This window comes from Pan troglodytes, chromosome 20 (assembly GCF_028858775.2).
Source record: "Pan troglodytes isolate AG18354 chromosome 20, NHGRI_mPanTro3-v2.0_pri, whole genome shotgun sequence".
In the NCBI taxonomy this organism is placed as follows: domain Eukaryota; kingdom Metazoa; phylum Chordata; class Mammalia; order Primates; family Hominidae; genus Pan; species Pan troglodytes.
The window spans coordinates 21652381-21669688 of record NC_072418.2 but is presented as its reverse complement, the minus strand read 5'-3'; the positions used below and the strand labels follow the sequence as shown (position 1 = coordinate 21669688).

General features: G+C 50.0%; 1 protein-coding gene across 50 annotated transcripts in view; it reads left to right on the top strand.

Moving 5' to 3' along the window:
* The window catches only part of SUGP2 (SURP and G-patch domain containing 2), a 42982-nt gene that overhangs the window by 18638 nt on the left and 7036 nt on the right, over positions 1-17308 (top strand). For 43 of the 50 annotated variants that reach the window (XR_010153763.1, XR_010153761.1, XR_010153765.1 and 40 more), the window contains exons 5-8: positions 4940-5427; positions 6855-6966; positions 10613-11091; positions 13579-13640. Coding sequence is in view for 16 of the 50 variants with exons in the window: in XM_063801377.1 (XP_063657447.1) it covers positions 4940-5427; positions 6855-6966; positions 10613-11091; positions 13579-13640 (1141 nt within the window). In the remaining 34 variants the exon portion in view is untranslated. Of the gene's footprint in view, positions 1-4939; positions 5428-6854; positions 6967-10612; positions 11092-13578; positions 13641-16263; positions 16326-17308 lie in introns of all 50 variants that reach the window. The other 7 variants (XR_010153759.1, XR_010153758.1, XR_010153757.1 and 4 more) reach the window with 1 other exon arrangement.

Genomic DNA, 17308 nt, shown 5'->3' with positions numbered 1-17308 from the left:
TCTTTTTATTATTTATTTATTTATTTATTTATTTATTTATTTATTTTTTGAGACAGAGTCTCGCTCTGTCCCCCAGGCTGGAGTGCAGTGGCGGGATCTTGGCTCACTGCAAGCTCTGCCTCCCGGGTTCACACCATTCTCCTGCCTCAGCCTCCCTAGTAGCTGGGACTACAGGCGCCTGCCACCACACCCGGCTAATTTTTTTGTATTTTTAGTAGAGACGGGATTTCACCATGTTAGCCAGGATGGTCTCGATCTCCTGACCTCATGATCCTCCTGCCTTGGCCTCCCAAAGCGCTGGAATTACAGGCATGAGCCACCGCACCTGGCTTACCTCTGTATCTCTTAATAAGCCTATGTTCCTTTTCTTGACTGAACAGTTTTATGCATGACCATTGACATTCTCTGAAGATATATGTGGATTAATAAGTTCTTTTTTTTTTTTTTTTTAAAGAGATGAGCTCTCATTCTGTTGCCCAGGCTAGAGCACAGTGGCATGATCATAGTTCACTGCAGCCTCAACCTGGGCTCACAAAATCCCCCTGCCTCAGCCTCCCAAGTAGCTGAGACTACAGGAGTACACCACCACATTCAGCTATCAGCTTTTTTTTTTTTTTTTTTTTTTTTTTTTTTTTTTTTTTTTTTTTTAAGAAATGGGTTTTTGCTTTGCTGCCCAGGCTGGTGTCTAACTCCTGGGCTCAAGCGATCCCCCAGATCACTGGGGTTACAGGCATGAGCCATCATGTCCAGCCTTAATAAATTCTTTTTATTAGTTAGCAAGTGAAAAAGTCAGACCTCTAGGAGGCAGATATAAGAAGGGCTTCTTATCTCCACCCTCTGAGGGCCAGCAGAGATTTGAGACCTTCCACCCTCACACCCCACAAGCATGATTTGTTCCCACTGGAGCCTTGTGGACAGAACTGGCCATTGCCTCTTTGCCGAGGTGACCTGCCTCGTGTCGTGCACTAAAGATGTCAGAAGAGCCAGGTGCGGTTGCTCACACCTGTAATCCCACCACTTTGGGAAGCCGAGGCGAGTGGGCCGCATGAGGTCAGGAATTTGAGACCAGCCTGGCCAACATGATGAAACCCCATCTCTACTAAAAATAAAAAATTAGCTGGGCATGGTGGTGGCTGCCTATACTCCCAGCTACTCAGGAGGCTGAGGCAGGAGAATCACCTGAACCCAGGAGGCAGAGGTTGTAGTGAGCTGAGATCGCACCACTGCACTCCAGCCTGGGCGACAAGAGCAAAACACCGTCTCAAATCAATCAATGAATCAATCAGAAGTATAGACAGACACATCCACTATGGCTTTGCTTCCTTGTTTGGAACACCAAGGGGCAGGCTTCCGTCCTTTTCTATGAGAGAGCGCAAAGCATCAAGCCTAGAAAATGATAACAACAGTGCAGGATATAAAGCTGAAGGAATATGTCATACTTTGTTTTCTCTCATCTTCTAAATTGTCCCCTGGGAGTGGGCCAGCCCTGACCATGCTCTCCAGGGAGAGCCCACCAGGTCCTACGTGTTCGCACACTCAGGAAAACAAGTGGCTAAGAATCCCTGTGGTCTAGCCTCAGCAGGATTGTCCAGGCACCCCAAAGTTAACATAAAATCTAAATAATTGATGTTTGGGGTGAAATAAAAGAAGCTAAAATCCCAGATGATCTAAATATGTGAGGCACAAGGGGAAGGAGGGAGGTAGGTGTGCAGGCCTTTGTCTTGTTTGACATGAGGATAGAGCTAAAGGGTAATTCTGGATATTGATACAAAATAAAAGTTTAGGTATGTGTGTCGATTAGCCATTAAAGGAACAGAAGTGAGGTCTATAACTTCCATACTACTATAGAGAGAAAGAAGCAAAAACACAGGAATTGGAAAACACAGAGATGGAAAATTGCATAGCAGGTGAACGCTACCAAAAAGAAAGGATGTAGATAATTGTTTAGGCAAAAAAGACTTTAAGGAGAACAGCACTAAAAGGAGCAAAAGAAGTTCCTGATAAAAGGGAAAGTCATCACGAACATATAGATTGTGAATCTTGGTGCCTGCACTACATAGCTTTGAGCTATGTAAATAAACAACCTTTAGAAATCATTTAAGTCCAGAGCTGGGTGCGGTGGCTCATGCCTGTAATCCCAGCACTTTGGGAGGCCAAGGTGAGCAGATCACCTGAGATCAGGAGTTCAAGACCAGCCTGGCCAACATGGTGAAACCCCATCTCTGCTAAAAAAAATTCGAAAATTAGCTGGGTGTGGTGGCGGGTGCCTATAATCCCAGCTACTCGGGAGGATGAGGCTGGAGAATCACTTGAATCCAGGAGGCAGAGGTTGCAGTGATCCGAGATTGCGCCACTGCACTCCAGCCTGGGTGACAGAGCAAGACTCCGTCTCAAAAAAAAAAAAAAAAATCATTTAAGTCCAAAACCATGATAAGAGGAATTGGATGAATCCAAAACCATGGTAGGAGACATTAATGTTTCTCTGAAATGCGTAGACGATGTAATCCAAATAAGGTTGTGGAAGATTTTATAACACAGGAAATGAGCATAAACAGAGACAATCTGCTAATATTTGTTGAGCGGTTAATGACTACTAGGCAGTTTTCATAGCACTTGCCTCCTAGTGAAAAGCTTATAACGCAGGCCTCACAGCTGTATGATGAAGTAGCTACTGCTTATCATCTTCCCTGTCTTACAGATGGAGAAACTGAGGCACAGAAAGGTTCCCAGCTAATAAGTGGCTATGCTGAGATTTGAAGCCAGCAGACTGGCTTGTTGAGTGTTCTCTGTTCTTGATGTTATGTTCCACTGGAACTTGGGAGATGCATTTGGGACTGACGTCCTCGGACTGCACTTGGCATCAGAACCGTCCAGGAACAAGGAAAGCCATCAGAGTCATGAGTGACTGGGGCAGTCAGGTCACCTGGCCCTGATTCTGCGCTCTGCCCTTGATGAGGAGTTGCCTTGCTGGGGCTGTGTTTGACTTGAGAACCAGAGTGCCCATGTTGGTCAGCATTCTCTTAATTGAGCACTATTGCTTATTAGGGCATGATCTTGCAGGATGCCACCATTAGCCCAACAGAGTGCCAGGGCAGCAGTGGAGCCGGTACTCAGTCGTTTTCTCAGGTCCAGACAGACCTCAACTGGCTAACAGTGTCAGCAGGAGCTTGTGTATGGAGCTGCCTGCCAGGGACATGCCACATCACACAGTGCTGCCAATGCTGTGCAACACACAGCCACCTTACTTCTAGTTGGCTTGTCACTGGTAATCTGGAACCTCATCTAATAACTGATATGTCGCTACTTAATATCAAACAATCTGAAAGCCACCTGAAATACTGCCATACTTACTAAGCAATATTCTTCTTTAACACAAACTGAAATCAAATATTCACAAAAGTCTGTTATGTGTGTTGTGGGGTGGTTATTTATTTATTTATTTTTAAAGAGATGGGGTTTCGCCATGTTGCCCAGACTGGTCTTGAACTCCTGGGCTCAAGCGACCCACCTGCTTCCGCCTCCCAAAGTGCTGGGATTACAGGCGTGAACCACCACGCCCATCTTAAAAGTTCGTTATGTATGAAATCACAGAGAAAATCACAGCACACCCAGGAAATTCACGTGGGCCACATTATGCCAATACAGCAAACTAGAAACCAGCAACAACCAAAATAAAACATGTTTCTGAATAACTTTTGAGTGAAGGGTAATCATAGCTGAAATTAGAAGCAATTTAGAAGGAAGTGGCAAGAAGAACATTATATACCAGATGCAGTCATAAAAATACTTAAGAGAAAGAGTGACTTCAGGTGACTTTATTAGAAATAGTGGGCCAGGTGCAGTGGCTCACACCTGTAATCCCAGCACTTTGAGAGGCTGAGGCGTGTGGCTACCTTGAGCCCAAGAGTTTGAGATCAGCCTAGGCAACATGGTGAAATGTCCTCTCAACCAAAAACACAAAAATTAGCCAGGCGTGGTGGTGCGCGCCTGTAGTCCCAGCTACTGGGGAGGCTGAGGTGGGAGGATCACCTGAACCCAGAAGGTTGAGGCTGCGGTGAGCTGTAATCAACTCATGAAGCTAGAAGGAAAATGATGAAAAAAGTAAAGACACTAGAAGGAGAAGGATTTTTTTTTTTTTTTAAAGATAGGGTCTTGCTCTGTTGCCCAGACTGGAGTGCAGTGGTGCAATCACAGCTCACCACAGCCTCTCGACTTCCTGGGCTCAAGTGATCCTCCCACCTTAGCCTCCAGAGTAGCTGGGACTATAGGCATGCACCACCATCCTGGCTAATTTTTTTATTTTGTGGAAATGGGATCTTGTTTTGTTGCCCAGGCTGGTCTTGAACTCCTGGGCTCAAGCAATCCTCCCGCCTCAGCCTCTCAAAGTGCTGGGATTACAGGTGTGAGCCACCACGCCCAGCTGAATATTTTTCTGTGTTAGTACATGTAGCTCAACCTTCTCTTTACTGTTCTCATCATGATGACTGGGTCATAAGATTTCACACCTGGGCCGCAGGCTCCTTGGTTAATGTTCTCTTGTGGTTCACATCACACTTTCCTTGATGCAGTCAAAAGCTCACCGAGCACTCATCCTGGCTGGGCCATTTAAAAGGTGTCAATTCTGCCTGCCAGGGTGCTATGGCTCCAAGGTGACTGGTTTGTGTTTCCAGGCCATCAAGAGCTGGGAGCTCCCTCACGGCTGCTGCTGATGGAAATCAAGGAGGAACTCAGTTCAAACTCCCGATTGCCCTGTGGTCACTCTTAGCAGGGCAGCTGTCTTGGGCCTAGCTCTGGGTCCTCAGTAGAGCCAGGCAGAGCCTCTGAGACAGGAGAGGACAGTGAGGAGTTGGCCACTTAGAAAGGGTTTGTGTTTGAAGGAACAATTTGGGACCTGGTGGTGTTTTCATAAATGTCCCGTTGTGCTTGTTTTGTTATCTAGGTTTTTGTCTGATGAAAATAGTCTGGAGTATAAATATTACAAGCTGAAGTTGGCAGAAATGCAGCGGATGAGCGAGAACTTGCGAGGTGCCGACCAGAAGCCGACCTCAGCAGACTGTGCAGTGAGGGCCATGCTGTACTCCCGGGCTGTCCGCAACCTCAAGAAGAAACTCCTTCCGTGGCAGCGGCGGGGGCTCCTCCGTGCTCAAGGGCTCCGGGGCTGGAAGGCGAGGAGAGCGACCACCGGGACCCAGACCCTCCTATCCTCAGGCACCAGGCTGAAACACCACGGCCGGCAGGCTCCAGGCCTCTCACAGGCAAAACCATCCCTGCCAGACAGAAATGATGCTGCCAAGGACTGCCCGCCAGACCCAGTTGGACCTTCTCCTCAGGACCCCAGCTTAGAAGCCTCAGGCCCATCCCCCAAGCCAGCAGGAGTGGACATCTCTGAAGCACCTCAGACCTCTTCTCCCTGCCCATCTGCTGACAGTGGGTGCTCACTCCTGTCCCCCTCCTCTGGGCCCCAGTCCCTACTCTCCCATCTCCAGGGTCTCTTTAGAATTGGGGGGGCCTGCAATCTAGGCAAGGCAGTGGATAAAACTCTAGGGACCTGGCCAGGACAAGTGTACATGTTGGCGCTTTCTCTCTTGCTTTCTTGAGAGAGCTGCATGCGAGTCCTGCAGCTCCCTCCTCCTCTTCTGAGAGCGGAGCTGGTATGAGGTGCTGCCCCATGCCTTCGTGCTCCCCAACAGGGTCCTGCTGCTGGGGCCGTGGGCGGTGCATTGCCTGAACTTGGGATCCCATGTCCTGCTATATCCTGGCCTCCCTTGATAGTCTTCGGGGCTGCCTTGTTCTCTCATTGCGCCTCCTCATCCCCAGGGTCTCCACAGTTCCTGTTCTTGGGGTTCGCTGACCTGCACTGCTTCCTCCGAATCGACTAACTTCACCCCTTCTGTTTCTTCTGTCACCTTAGCTGTTTCTTTCTCTCTGTACCACAGGCCTGCTCTCTGGCCAGTGCTTCCTAAGCACTAAGTGGGAAGGAGAGAGCAAAAAAGTGTCCACAACTGCTGCATTATTTAGGTGTTGCTGTGTCGTGAGCCATTCCAAACTGTGGCTTAAAACAGGAGGCATCAGCTGGGCGTGGTGGCTCACACTTGTAATCCCAGCACTTTGGGAGGCCAAGGCGGGTGGATTGCCTGAGCTCAGGAGTTCGCAACCAGCCTGGGCAACATGGTGAAACCCGATCTCTACTAAAAATACAAAAAATTAGCTGGGCGTGGTGGCACATGCCTGTAGTCCCAGCTACTCGGGAGGCTGAGCTAGGAGAATCGCTTGAACCCGGGAGGCGGAGGTTGCATTGAGCCAAGATCTCACCACTGCACTCCAGCCTGGGCGACAGAGCAAGACTCCGTCTCAAAAAAAAACCAAACAAACCAACCAGGAGGCGTCCGGTATTGTGAATTTGCCAGTGGCTGGGTCATCTGCTGAGCTAGCCCACACATATCTGCGGTCAGTGGCAGGTGTCCAGGCTGTCAGCTGAGATGATGGTGTGGCTGGGCCACATGCCTGTCATCCCCCCAGCAGCCAGCCCATGTTTGTTCACCTGGCAATTGGGGTTGGGGCTTCAGGAGAGACAGTGGAAGTACTCAAGTCCTCCAAGGCCCAGGCTTGGAACTGGCAATGGGCTTTTCCACCGCATTCTATAGCTGATGTGAGTCCCAGGACCAGCCCTGATTCAAGGTGGGGATACACAGAGTTCACTTCTTGGTGACAAAGGGTCCACACGTGACGAAGGGCAAGGCTACAGGGAGGGGACATGCAGGCCATCTTTATAATCAGCCTCCACAACCCTGCAGTGTTTACACGGGGAGCAGCAGCTCAGGAGTCATGCCTGACAGGTGCTTTATGTTTTGTAGTTGACATGAAGACAATGGAGACTGCAGAGAAACTGGCTAGATTTGTTGCTCAGGTGGGACCAGAGATCGAACAATTCAGCATAGAAAACAGCACCGATAACCCTGACCTGTGGTACGTACCCCCCCGGGTCTCATCACACCTTTTTCTTTCTCAAAGAGACAAAGTCTAAGGATGTTGCTTAGGCTGGATTTGAATTCCTGGGCTCAAGTGATCCTCCTGTTTCAGCCTCCACAGTAGCTGGGACCACAGGTGTGCTCCACTGCAACTGGCCATTACACCCTTTAGATTTGAGTGTGTTCACGCCACAAGCATGTCCTGAGCCAGCCCACAGCCTGGCCAATGCATTCCTACCATGGGGGTTATACCAGGAGTAAGTCATGACTTCACTTCAGCTGAGCCAGGGGCCTGAGGGAGAAAGATCTGTTCTAATCACCCAAGTTCAGGAGTTCGAGACCAGCCTGGCCACCATGCTAAAACCCCATCTCTACAAAAATACAAAAATTAGCCAGGCATGGTGGCAAGCACCTGTAATCCCAGCTGCTTGGGAGGCTGAGGCATGAGAATCGCTTAAACCCGGGAGGCAGAGGTTTCAGTGAGCTGAGATTGAGCCACTGCATTCCAGCCTGGGCAACAGAGCGAGACTTCATCTCCAAAAAAAAAAAAAAAAAAAAAAGGCCAGGTGCGATGGCTCATGCTTGTAATCCCCGCACTTTGGGAGGCTGAGGCGGGTGGATCATGAGGTCAGGCATTTGAGACCAGCCTTGCCAACATAGTGAAACCCCGTCTCTATACTAAAAATAAAAAAAATTAGCCGGGTGTAGTGGCGGGTGCCTGTGATCCCAGCTACTCGGGGGAAGCTGAGGCAGGAGAATTGCTTGAACCTGGGAGGTGGAGGTTGCAGTGAGCCGAGATCGCGCCATTGCACTCCAGCCTGGGCAACAAGAGTGAAACTCCATCTCAAAAAAAAAAAAAAAATCTGTTCTAGGGGACCTGCCTTCATCTTGGGCATCAGGAAAAGCCTCCCCAGAGGGACATTTAATCTGCATCCAAAGGCTAAATAGGAGTTGGCCAGGGGAGGGGAGAGAGGTGAGGATTTGCTGCTCACTGCATGATAGTAGTGATAGTCGGCCCTTGCCCAGGTCTGACAGCAGGCACTTCTACACAGGGATAAGGTGGCGTGCTCATGCTGGGAGCAGGTACCTTTGCCCTCTCCATTCCTTGGATAGGTGGAGCTCAGCTCAAAAGCACACAGCCCATAGGCAAGAAAGTGCTGGGTGAGGAGCCAGCACTGCCCCTGGGGTTTTTCCCCGGGGTGACATGAGATGTCCCCTCCAGAGAAAGGCTGCTGGTAGGAGGCACCCATCTTCCCATTACTGAGCCAGAACCCTACTGAGGGGGCTCTCAACTCCTCGTGCTGGTCCTAGCTTGTTGGACAGTCATGCCTTCATCCAGTTAAAATTACAGTTGAAAACGTGCATTTCTCAGAGCATTTATGGGATTCAGTGGTGACAGAACATACTCTTTCAACTTGCTTGGGACCTGATTGCACAAGCCAAGCCCTACTCCCCTCCGCAGCCTTGGCTTATGACTGGGTCCTGCACTAAGGTACCACCTGCCTTGTGGGGCACTGACCACCTACAGACGGGAGGCCTGACCAGGCTTACAGTCAGGTTTTGCCTTTTACAGGCAGTAGTGGCCTTGGGGAGCTGCTGGGCCCTGTAGACCTCGGGGTCGGACCTGTCCACTGTGTATGTGGGATTTCCTCTGGCAGGGTTGGATAAGGAGGACAGCTCAGTGCAGGGCAGCTGGGGGCATCCCATGAGTCCTTTTTTCTTTTTCATTTTCTTTTTTTTCAATGAAAAGTACAGTTTAAAGGAGAATTTTGCATTAGCCTGGGTACTTGGGCTGTAGTACTTGTTGGGTTTTGGGTGATTCCTCCCCATCTGTGACAGCCTTTTCTGAGCAGTGTCCTTCAGAGTACTCTGTCCTGTCCTTCCCTGGAAGGAGAGCCCTGGATCCTGACCACGATACTGGGCAAGGTGTTGGACGCTATCCAGCCATGCTTGTAAATGGGCCAAGATGACTTTGTGTTTCTTTTGCCTTTAGAAAAATTTTAATTCTAATGTGCTCAAGCTTATTGAGTTAATTCATTTTGTGGGTGTGGTTATGTTATAAAGTTGTCATACAATCCGTTTTATTTATTTATTTATTTTTGAGACGGAATTTCACTCTGTCGCCCAGGCTGGAGTGCAGTGGTGTGATCTCAGCTCACTGCAACCTCCACCTCTCGGGTTCAAGTGATTCTCCTGCCTCAGATTCCCAAGTAGCTGGGATTACAGGTGTCACCCAGCTAATTTTTGTATTTTTAGTAGAGACGGGGTTTCACCATGTTGGCCAGGCTAGTCTTGGATTCCTGACCTCAGGTGATCTGCCTGCCTCAGCCTCCCAAAATGTGCTGGGAGGCATGAGCCACCATGCCCGGCCCAGATTCATTTGTTTCTGCTGATATTTAGTTGTATGTGTGTGTGGTATGTGTGTGTGGTGTGTGTGTGTGTGTGTTTGTTAGCCTGGTATAGTGGCATTTGCCTGTGGTCCTAACTACTTGGGTGGCTGATGTAGGAAGATTTCTTGAGCCCAGGAGTTTGAGGCTGCAGTGAGATGTGATCACACCACTGCACTCTAGCCTGGACGACAGAGTGAGACCCTATCTCTAAAAATGTATAATAATAATTACAAAGCCGTCCAGCTTTTCCAATACCATTCTTTGAAAGACCCACCCCTTTTTTGTAGTAGTTTGAGAGGTTACCTTAATCAAATGCTGGGTTTCTGGTCTTTCTATTCTGTTCCTTTGGTCTGCCTTATGGACTACTATGCTGTTTAACTCTAGAGGCTTTTGGGCATTTTATAGTGCTTGGTGGGGCTGGAACCCCTTATGAGTCTTGTTCAGAGTTTTCCCAGATATTCTTACATATTATTTTTCTTTATGAACTTTAGAACCATCTTGCCCTGATTCAGAACGGGATTTTATTGGGATATATTAATATGCTAACTGGGGGGACTTGGCACATTTATGAGGTTGAGTTGCCTTACGAGGGCCATTTTTCCTTTGGTCCAAGTGGACTTTGGTGCTTTCGGGAGTGTTTTAAGTTTCTCATACCAGCCACAGCTTCATAGCTGTGGTTACAAGTCGAGGTGGCCACCAGACCCCTGAGGCACAGAGAGGCCTCATCTCCACGCCCATGTAGGTGGACTGCAGGCCCCAGAGCGGGAAGTGCTAGGGGTGAGGAGCCTCCTCGGGGGGCACCTTACGGTTCCATGGTGCACATGTTCCAGCAGTAACTGTGCAGCTCCTCCTGGCATCTCTCCATGCTTCTCATACCTGGGAGGAACCAGAGTCAAAATGGGCACATGGAGGCCCAGAGAGGCCAGCGATGTAACCAGAAAGGGTGAGATGGGTCTCAGGCCAGATCTCTATTCCAGCATTTTCCCAAGCCCTGCATACCTTGTTCGTCCGCCTCTGTCCCCTGGAAAGCAGTTAGGCTTCTTGAATTCTAGCTCCTTATTAAGTTACTAGTACTCCTCAAATTTTCTATCATTGAGAGGCTGCACCATCAAGCCATAGCCGCGTAGAGACTGGTCAGGTTATTCTTTCCCTTGTCCCACCTCCACCTTCCTTGGATCAATCCCAGCAGTTTCAGCAAATAAAAATGTTGAGAGATTCCATCTGGTTACCCAATGTATTTCCTCTGTGCCCCAGGTTTCTACATGACCAAAATAGTTCTGCTTTCAAATTCTATCGAAAGAAAGTGTTTGAACTATGTCCATCAATTTGTTTCACGTCATCTCCGCACAACCTTCACACTGGTGGCGGTGACACCGCGGGTTCTCAGGAGAGCCCCATGGACCTCATGGAAGGGGAAGGAGAGTTTGAAGACGAGCCCCCTCCGCGGGAGGCTGAGCTGGAGAGCCCAGAGGTGATGCCTGAGGAGGAGGACGAGGACGATGAGGATGGGGGAGAGGAGGCCCCCGCTCCCGGAGGGGCGGGCAAGTCTGAGGGCAGCACCCCTGCCGACGGCCTTCCCGGCGAGGCTGCTGAAGACGACCTGGCTGGAGCACCTGCCTTGTCACAGGCCTCCTCAGGTACCTGCTTCCCTCGGAAGAGGATCAGCAGCAAGTCATTGAAGGTTGGCATGATTCCAGCTCCCAAGAGAGTGTGTCTCATCCAGGAGCCAAAAGGTGAGTGCCCGCCTGTCGGCACAGTTGCCTCTAGCACAGTTCTTGGTTGGTGGGCTGTGAGAGTTAGAAGAGACAGGTGGAGACATTTTAATCCAAAAGAGTTTTGTGCACCACTCCAAAATGTGAGCCGACACTCATGTTTCCCAGTGGTCTGAAGGCATTGCTCTAAGGACATGTTTCTTTGCTACCCTGTGGCTTCTGGCACTCTACTTGCTGCTGGACATTTCCCTGATTGCCTGGATTCAGGTCGGGGCATCCCCAACTGTGGAGGGGATGGGCCTGGGTCATCTCAGCTGTTTTCCTGCCTGTGACTTTGTCAGCTGGGGGCCCTTCTGAGCCCCTGGAAGGCCCAGGGTGCTGATAAGCTGCTTCATGTCATGACAGTGAGATGGGAACAGAGCAGGGGTGGTCCCAGGCAGTGGTCAGTGGGACCTGCCTCGGCCATGGGAGGCCATCTCCTGCTCTCCTGTGGGGAGGTTCTGGGTTCTTGAGGTATAATTTACCAGCAGTGAAACGCACCCTTTTCAAGTGGACCATTTGAATTTTGTTGACTGTGCAGAGGCGAGAACCCACCAGTACAGCAGAGCTGAAGCCTGTTCCCAGAACGGGTCTCTTGTCCCATTGCAGTCCCCTGCCCGATTCAGCAACCACTGACTGTTTTCCAAGCCCCAGGTATTCTATCTTTCCTAGTCTGTCAGTACATAGAATTGCATCGCATGTGGCCTTTTGATGGGCAGGCCGTGGCCCAGATGACTCCTGTGCCCCCAGTGCCCTCCAAGCTGTCTCCCCACAGTCAGGCCTGGACCGTGCTTTCACATGGGACTTCTGCTGCAAAACCTATGTGTGAAGTTGTAGTGAATGGTGCCCCATTGTGGGACTGTGTTAAACAGTCACCTGTGTGTTCTACATCATTCAGACAGTCACATTTACATGTGACAGTGGCCTTATGGTTTTTCCTGCTTTGGAATAGTCCTCATGTTTTGTGTTTGAAAAATTTGGTGTTGCAGTGAAATGCTAACCATTCTACTATAACCTTTACCATCCTTCAAAACTTCTCATGGGGCCAGGCGCAGTGGCTCGCGCCTGTAATCCCAGCTTAGCGGGACTGAGGCAAGAGGATTGCTTGAGCCCGGGAGCTTGAGACCAGCCTGGGCAAGATGGCCAGACCTAATCTTTACAAGAAAAAAAAATTAATGTAAAAAAAATGAAGTAAATAAACTTGTCATGGATGGCAGGTAGTGTATCAGAGTGCTTGTTATGTATGCTCTTCTTGGGGGGAGGTGGAGTTTTTTATTTCTGCTTTAGAAGCTCTCAGTTCTTTGGGTAGTTGATGAGATAAAACCAGACCTGCGCCGGGTGTACTGGCTCACACCTGTAATCCCAGCACTCTGGGAGGCCAAGGCGGGAGGATCGCCTTTGGTCGGGAGTTTGAGACCAGCCTGACCAACATGGAGATATCCCATCTCTACTAAAAATACAGAATTAGCAAGGCGTGGTGACGCATGCCTGTAATCCCAGCTACTCGGGAGGCTGAGGCTGGAGAATCGCTTGAACCTGGGAGGTGAAGGTTGCAGTGAGCTGAGATCACACCACTGCACTCCAGCCTGGGCAACAAGAGCAAAACTGTGTCTCAAAAAAAAAAAAAAAAAAAACAGACTTGCTAATCTCCCTTTCATAAAAAATAGAATAAAATGATATGATTTGGTTCTCTATATGAGAAGCTTGGTTGTTTTTCACTAGAAAGTTTTAGGCAGACTTTAATTCTTTTTTTTTTTGAGATGGACTCTTGTTCTTGTCGCCCAGGCTGGAGTGCAGTGGCACAATCTCGGCTCACTACAACCTCTGCCTCCCGGGTTCAAGTTATTCTCCTGCCTCAGCCTCCTGAATAGCTGGGATTACAGGCTCCCGCCACCACGCCTGGCTAGTTTTTGTACTTTTAGTAGAGACGGGGTTTCGCCATGCTGGCCAGGCTGGTCTCGAACTCCTAACCTCGGGTGATCCGCCCATCTCGGCCTCCCAAAGTGATGGGATTACAGGCATGAGCCACTGCGCCTGGCCAGACTTTAATTATTTCCCAGTGAATTAGCTGCAGATAAACTAGGAGGGCACAGTATCACAAATATTTTGTTGAAGCAAAATATATTTCTGTAGTCATGGAAAATAATCCATGTATTGGATCTTTTGTTATAAATGTGGGGACTCTTAGGTTTGAATAGACTTTCCAAAAGCAAGGCACCGCTCAGTGAACCCTTCATTATGGCCCAAGCTGCCTACCCTGAGCGTGTCCCGTCTCTGCTCACTCCAGGGGTCATACATGTTCATTCTTGAGAGGAGCTGGGGCTCAGCAGCTGCCATGCAGAGCCTAAGACACCTTCTGTCATCAGAGAACTGTTAGCCAAAATAGACTGCAAGATCTTCAGTCTCTAAGTAATTTAGGAAAAGCACATGTATGTGTATGTGTATGTGTCTCTTTCTTTTGTCTTCTAGTCCATGAACCAGTTCGAATTGCCTATGACAGGCCTCGGGGTCGTCCCATGTCCAAAAAGAAGGTGAGCGTAATCATTGGTAGTCCTCACTCAAAGTATAGTTGGTTAGAATTTGTTGGAGTTCCAAAGGATGCTGCAGCTTGTGATTAAGCTGTGCTAACATTTCAAACTGAGGTATTAATGTGTAAAACACAACAGAGACTTTTCTCTTGGGAGGGCTTTTGAAAACTGTTTTGCCTTTGTCCAAAGCATAGACTAGTGATTCATCTGTGTAATGGATAGTTGAGATCCCTGTAATGGATGCAGTGGGATTTGAGAGATAAACGAGATAATGTCTTGGCCCTTAAGAAGTTCAAGCTAGGCCAGGTGTGGTGGATCACGCCTGTAATCCCAGCACTTTGGGAGGCAGGGGGCGGGTGGATCACAAGGTCAGGAGATCGAGACCATCCTGGCTAACACGATGAAACCCCGTCTCTACTAAAAATACAAAAAATTAGCCGGGCATGGTGGCAGGCGCCTGTAGTTCCAGCCACTCGGAAGGCTGAGGCAGGAGAATGGCATGAATCTGGGAGGCAGAGCTTGCAGTGAGCCGAGATCGCGCCACTGCACTCCAGCCTGGGCGACAGAGTGAGACTCCGTCTCAAAAAAAAAAAAAAAAGTTCAAGCTAAGGCCGATTGGGTGTCTTACACTTGTGATCCCAGCAGTTTAGGAGGCCAAAGTGGGCAGATCGCTTGAGTCCAAGAGTTTAAGACCAGCCTGGGCAATAGGCAAAACCCTGTCTCTGCAAAAAATACAAAAATTAGTTGGGCATGGTGGTGCATGCCTGTAGTCCCAGCTACTCTGGAAGCTGAGGTGGAAGGATCATTTGGGCCTGAGAGGTCGTGGCTGCAGCGAGCTGATTGCACCACTGCACCCCAGCTTAGGCGACAGACTGAGAGCCTGTCTCAAAAAAAAAAAAAAGTTCAAGTTATCCAGGTGCACTGATTCACGCCTGTAATCCCAGTGCTTTGGGAGGCCAAGACAGGGGGATCACTTGAGCCCAGGAGTTTGAGGCCAGCCTTGGCAACATAGTGAGACCTATGTCTCCTCCTGGTCTCCTTAAAAAATAAAACATAAAAACTTTCAAGCTTAGTAGACTGGAAGGGTGGTGAAGAGAGTTCACTAATCTGCTAGTAAGCAGAGCGTGGTGTGTGCGGTCAGCACCTCCTACACGCCAGGTCCCGACTGTCCACCTGGAGGCAGCAGCAAGCAGGGCCAACAGTGAAAGAGAAATGGATGAGGCAGTCCTGGGGATGCTCTGGGCAAAGAGAAGCAGGTCAAAGAGAGGGAGAATAAGGTGGGGTCGAGGGGATGCCGCTGAATTGGGAAAGCCAAGGGAGGTCTCTCTTGCAGATGACGTTGGCACAAGCCTGGAGGAGCTGAGGAGAAACAGTGTAGAGATCTGAGAAGGGCACAGCCTCGGTAGAGAGGCTGGGGCAGCAAGAGGCCTTTGTGGCAGCAGAGGAATCCGGGGAGTGGTCACACAGGACCTCAACAGATGTTAACGCTGTGGCCCTTTCTCAGGGAAGGGAGGGTACCTCTGGGACCTGTGGTGGATGTGGCCACTAGGGTGGAGAGCAGCCTGTGGGTGGGAACCAGGAGGAGGCTCAAACTTAAGACAGTTGGACCAGGGCATGAGGAGCAATGAGAAGGGGTGAAGATGGAGTGGGTGACACCTGCTTGTGGGCTGGGTGTGCAAAAGCCAGGAGTCCAGATGACCCCAGGGTAGTCAGCTTGGGCAGAAGAGGGACAGAACTGCCATTCACTGACCTGGAGCCAGGTTATGGAAAGGGGGCAGGTACACTCCAGATGGCCTGGGGGACACAGTGCTGGGGGCAAGCAGGGTCACCTGGGACACATGTGGAGAGACTTCACCAGTCCTTCATGGTCAGGGAGGAGGGCGGGGAGCCAGGCGAGATCGCTCTGCTGGTGTCAGGCAGTGCCATGTTGCTTCCAACCCCTTCCGAGTGACCTAGGTCAGTCTGACCCCAATTATGGCAGGAAGGAGGGACCTTCCCGAGTCCAGAGCTCATAGTCCGTACTGATGTGCCAGGTTTTAGGCTGAGCTGGCATCTGGTGCCCCTTTGTGTGGCCTGGATAAGGGCATGGCCAGATGAGGGCACAGCAGGGCCTTGGCGTCAGGCACAGCTGTACTCTAGCTCAGCCCTGCCACCGAGTAGTTTTGTAACCTTGGCGTGTAACCCCCGAGCCACGGATTTGTCTGTAAAATGGGATGGCCACACTTACCCAGCAGGTAGGAGGTACAGTGAGGATTAAACTGAACGCGGTTCCTGGTGGGTGTCCTGCACATGCTGCTGTCTCCTTGGGGCTCTGCACCTGTCCTCCTGTCTGCCAGTGACTGTGGGTGGAAGGGAGGCCGTGGTGGCTGCAGCTTTCCTCTGCAAACCTCCAGCTTGCCCACAGGGCTTGGCTTTCCTCCAGCTGTCCAGGAAACCACCATCATGATTGTTAAACACAGATTTGAACATTCACGAAGAAACTTCCAGGCTGAGCCAACCCCTCTTCCTCCCACTGCACCTCCAAGCAGCCTTCCTGAAAGGGAAAAGAGTACCGACCTGCCCTCTGGGGACCCCTGTGCCCTGCCATGACCAGCCTTTCCCCTTCCTTCCCTACCCGTCATCCCAGGGCCCAGGTCGTGCACAGCTCCCAGGAGGGCCTGACGGATGCCCCGTTTCTCATCTCAGCCGGTGGGTTCTGTCACCTCTTTTCTCCAGGCCACTTTCTCATGGCAAGGGGCCCCCCAGTGTAGCAGGTCCTGTCTGGTGTCCCCTGGCTTGCAGGGGTGTCTCTTCACTGTTTGTGCCCCTCTTCCTGTCCCAGCCCATAGCATAGCTCCTCCCTTCATACCTCCCCTCCTTAACTGCCCTGCAGAGACACTTCTGCCCACACCGCCTCACCAAGACCACCTCATGCCATTATGGAGGGGCCACCTGCATCCAGTAACTCACACACACACACACACACACAAGATACACACATGTGCACGCATATGCACACACACATGCATACACACACACAGCTACTTTATATAATACCCTCGGAGATGCCTCTGAAGAGAACAAAGGGAATTTCCCTCCGCCTTTGAAGGTCCAAGTCTAAGCCTGTTGAAATGAACTGACAATAAGAAGATTAACAGGATAAAAAAAGGTGTGCGGTGGCTTACACCTTTAATCCCGGGACTTTGGAAGGCCAAGGCAGGGGGATCACTTGAGCCCGGGAGTTCAAGACTGCAGTGAGCCATGATGGAGCCACTGCACTCCAGCCTGGGTGACAGAGCAAGATCCTGTCTTGAAACAAAAAAGTTATACATATTTATTCACGTGCATAAGCACAGGAGCCATATAAAACATTATGAAAACTCAAAGAAGGGCCAGGTGGTTGAAGCTGAAATACTTCTTTGTAGGGGAGAGGGCAGATGGGAGGCTGTAGGTAACTTTAGAGGGGAAGCAGATGATTTTAGGAGAGATGAATGGAGGCAGGCATCATCTTGTGAATGATCCTCATTGAGAATTGAATGGGACTAGAGAACAGCCAGTGGTCTGGGCTCTAGGTGTGGTGTTTCATGTTCCATCTCTTCTTGTGTGATAGGAGTTTTCAACTCTGGTTAATGACATTTCAGGGAAGGGATCCAAGGCCCTTGTGTTCTTCTTTGGCAAGTCCAGTTTCTAGG